At 33.7% G+C, this 3,336-nt stretch overlaps 1 protein-coding gene across 1 annotated transcript; it reads right to left on the bottom strand.

The window, feature by feature from the left end:
- Nucleotides 1–327: 327 nt before the first annotated feature.
- Nucleotides 328–2,653, bottom strand: LOC112019292 (short chain aldehyde dehydrogenase 1). The gene is made up of 2 exons (XM_024051830.2): nucleotides 1,386–2,653; nucleotides 328–1,245 (listed from the first exon to the last, which is right to left on the bottom strand). Exons 1-2 carry the CDS (start codon nucleotides 1,421–1,423, stop codon nucleotides 450–452), a joined length of 834 nt encoding a protein of 277 aa, XP_023907598.1. The 5' UTR covers nucleotides 1,424–2,653; the 3' UTR covers nucleotides 328–449.
- Nucleotides 2,654–3,336: the final 683 nt, after the last annotated feature.

Genomic DNA, 3,336 nt, shown 5'->3' with positions numbered 1-3,336 from the left:
TTTTTTTTTCTTTTTTTTAATCTTTGTCTACCACTTTTCATTCTCTTAACTTGAATCTTGAACCAAATTAATCACTTGTTAATGGACCATTTTAGGAATATTTTGATATAACTTTTACGAGAAATATAAAAAGTTGTAAAAAAAATTAGTTACTTTTTTCTTTTCCTGTAAAAAGTTTCTTAAAATGTTTCATAAACCACAGCCATCAAGGCCTCTATTAACTTTTACCTATCTTTAATACTAATCTTTTATTTTTGATAGATACAACAAAGATGAAGGGAATTTCGAATCCTAATTCTTTTTATAAAGGAGAATAGTCAATAAAAATGCCACTAAATCAAGGTACTTGACTTTTATTAACATCACTCTTAAGATAACACTAAAACAAACATACAAAATAGAGAAATGGAGGTGATAGATACAACTTGCAACATATACATTGATACGTATTAAGAAAAAAGGCTTTTTAGTGCATTTGAGAATACTGGATTAGTAAGACTATAACCCCCATCAACAACCAAGTTCATCCCACTCACATACTTAGACTCATCACTCCCCAAATACAGCGCTGCCTCAGCAATATCTTCAGGCTCCAATACCGCTCCCTTCAAGTTTGCACACGATGAAACCACATCCTCCACCTTTTTCTTCTCCATCATCCCCATAACTTTTCTTAGCATAGGAGTTGCAGTTGCAAAAGGAGACACACAATTAACCCTTATTCCATACTGTCCCAACTCCACGCTCAAGTTCTTAGCCATTCCCACCACAGCATGCTTTGATGCCATGTATGAATGTGGAACATCATCAGCCATTACTGAAGCAATGCTTGAGGTGAAGAGAATGCTTCCTTTTTTAGCTGGAATCATAACCCTAGCAGCATGCTTGGCACCCAAGAAAGCACCGAAAACATTCACGTCTAAAACCCTTCTGAAATTTTCATTTTCTGATTCTAAAATTCCTGATTCAATGTTGCCTGTAATGCCAGCGTTGTTGAACATGATATCAAGCTTTCCATACTTGGATATAGCCATGTCCACGGCCTTTTCGACATCAGATTCATTTGTTACATCACAATGGATATAAGAGATGGATTCAGAGCTAATGTCTTTGCAGACTGAGTGGCCAAGCTCGTCTTGGACATCTGCTATAAGGACCTTTGCACCATGTCGAACAAAAAGCCTTGCAGTGGCCTCACCTATGCCACTCGCACCACCGGTTATTAACGCTGCCTTACTTTCTAATCTGCAAGGAGAAAGAGATAAGGAAACTAAAATTTATTAGTCTAAACTCTTAGCTAGTTTTTAATATAATATAAATGATAGAAAGACTGAATTAGAGAACACAAAGTTTATAAAAGTTTAATTTGTTATAGTAATACGTACCTGTTGGTGATGGGAGTTGCTGAAGAATTAGCACTCATCTTTTCCTTAAAATTGATGTGAAATCTTGGCCAAATTGTAAATGCTTTATAAGGGAGAGGGTCAACTATATACAACTTGAGCAAATTAAAAAAGGAAACGGGAAGGAGAAAAAAACAAAATCCTATAGCTGAAGTCTTAGTTTTGAATGAGACGACTACATAGCCTGAAATGCTACAGAAATCATAAACAAAAGTTTTGGTATTGAGAGAGTTTAATGGAAATTTATATAAATGAAGAAATTGATTTCCTCGTCTGCTTTCTTTGACTGCCAATAGGCAGCCATGCTTTTTTTGACTGCCAATAGGCAGCCATCGATGCGGAAGACCAGAGAATAATAATTCCTCGGCGAATAATTTACATTATCATATGAGGCGAGAGTACAGCGTGATTACTGCTGTTTTCTCTGTTGCATTGGGCCTAGTAAAGTGGACTCTTGTCAACAAAAAAATATGGGTACTCCACAATGTAATTGACTTTGTTGTTTTTAGACGGATTCTTGTTGTATATGGGGTAAGGATAGGCTTGAGGAGTTGTTACAGTCAAGACAGTATCTTTCATTGGAAAAAGTGGATATATGTGAGCATTTCTGATGCAGAGGATGTTCACCGTTAGTTGTTGGTTAAGCCCAACTGGCCTGCTGTGCTGTAAATTATATGCATAAAATAAATTTTCTATTTTGTTCTTTTGGGTAATTAAAGATAAATGTATTGAGATAGAGCAGAAGGGAACACGAGGAACCTGCCCAAAGAGGAATAAAGTTAACTGAAATTGAAGAGAAGAGTGTGAATCTCATGGTTGTCTGGGTCATTTATGAATTGATCGCTATCACCAAAAGGTTTTACAGTTGGTCATATACGAATAAAATTTCTATTTTCAATGTTGTTACTTCTCTTGTTCAGAATTATCACCAAACTAACTTGTTTTACCTTGCTCAGGGTGTCTCTAATTAAATAAACTCAAGGATTGTGGAGTAAATCCTCAAGAATTACTCTAAGCCTTGTGGGAGTAATATCTCAGGTGTTAATCCAATTATTTTATACTCTTTATACTCTAAGCCCTGTATTTAGTTTGACGATTTGAAATTGATTTTATACTCTTTATAATGACCTCAAATTTGTCTGATTAAGATAATAATTGTTTTGGCTGTGTCCTTTACCATGGCAAAAAACTTTATCTAGATACTAAAATTAGTTGAAAGTAACATATTTTAAGTATCTTCTTCCTCTGTTTCTGTTTGCTAGTTTTTAATGAAAGTTCCCTTCCTCCAAAAAAGCCATATTTTATGTATCACTAACCTCACCCTTTCCCAAGTTCTCAGAGTCAAAGTTTGTCTGATTCGCTTGTAATAAATTAATAAAATATCGTAGTAGGTAGATGTATTTGGGCTTTTTCTTATTTCATTTTTCTATTGTGGCAAGTTCAGTATATATGGTTTTTTTTTTTTTTTAACAATATTTTTATCATCTATGATCGATCTGGGTTTTCTTATCTATCTTAACCACGATGGAGAGCATTTGCGTAGCTGCCATCAATTCCTTTCATTTTGCATATTAAAGGCTATTAGTCGCAAACCAACGCGATGCATAGGAATAAATAATTATTTTGTATTGTAATATAATATATAATTTTTTTTTTTAAAATTTGTTGAAGATAATTTATTCGCCCTAATATTTTAAACATTTTCTATTCAATCTAATTACGTCTACTTCCATCCAATTTGGTCAGGCCACTTGTCAATTTCGGTCCCTTTCAGTCCATTGTAGACTAATTGGGTCTTATATTGATTCTTTTTGTAGGTTGCATTTTCAAATTTAGCTTAAAAATTCTTTTTTTTCCCTTAATTTTTGAGTTGAAAAGTATAAAATTTTATTATATTTGGGCTAAAATCTTTATTTTTTAGTAAAAAATGCAA

This window comes from Quercus suber, unplaced genomic scaffold, assembly GCF_002906115.3.
Source record: "Quercus suber isolate HL8 unplaced genomic scaffold, Cork oak 2.0 scaffold_94, whole genome shotgun sequence".
Lineage (NCBI taxonomy): Eukaryota > Viridiplantae > Streptophyta > Magnoliopsida > Fagales > Fagaceae > Quercus > Quercus suber.
The sequence above is the reverse complement of the archived record's forward strand: the minus strand, read 5'-3'. Positions and strand labels throughout refer to the sequence as shown.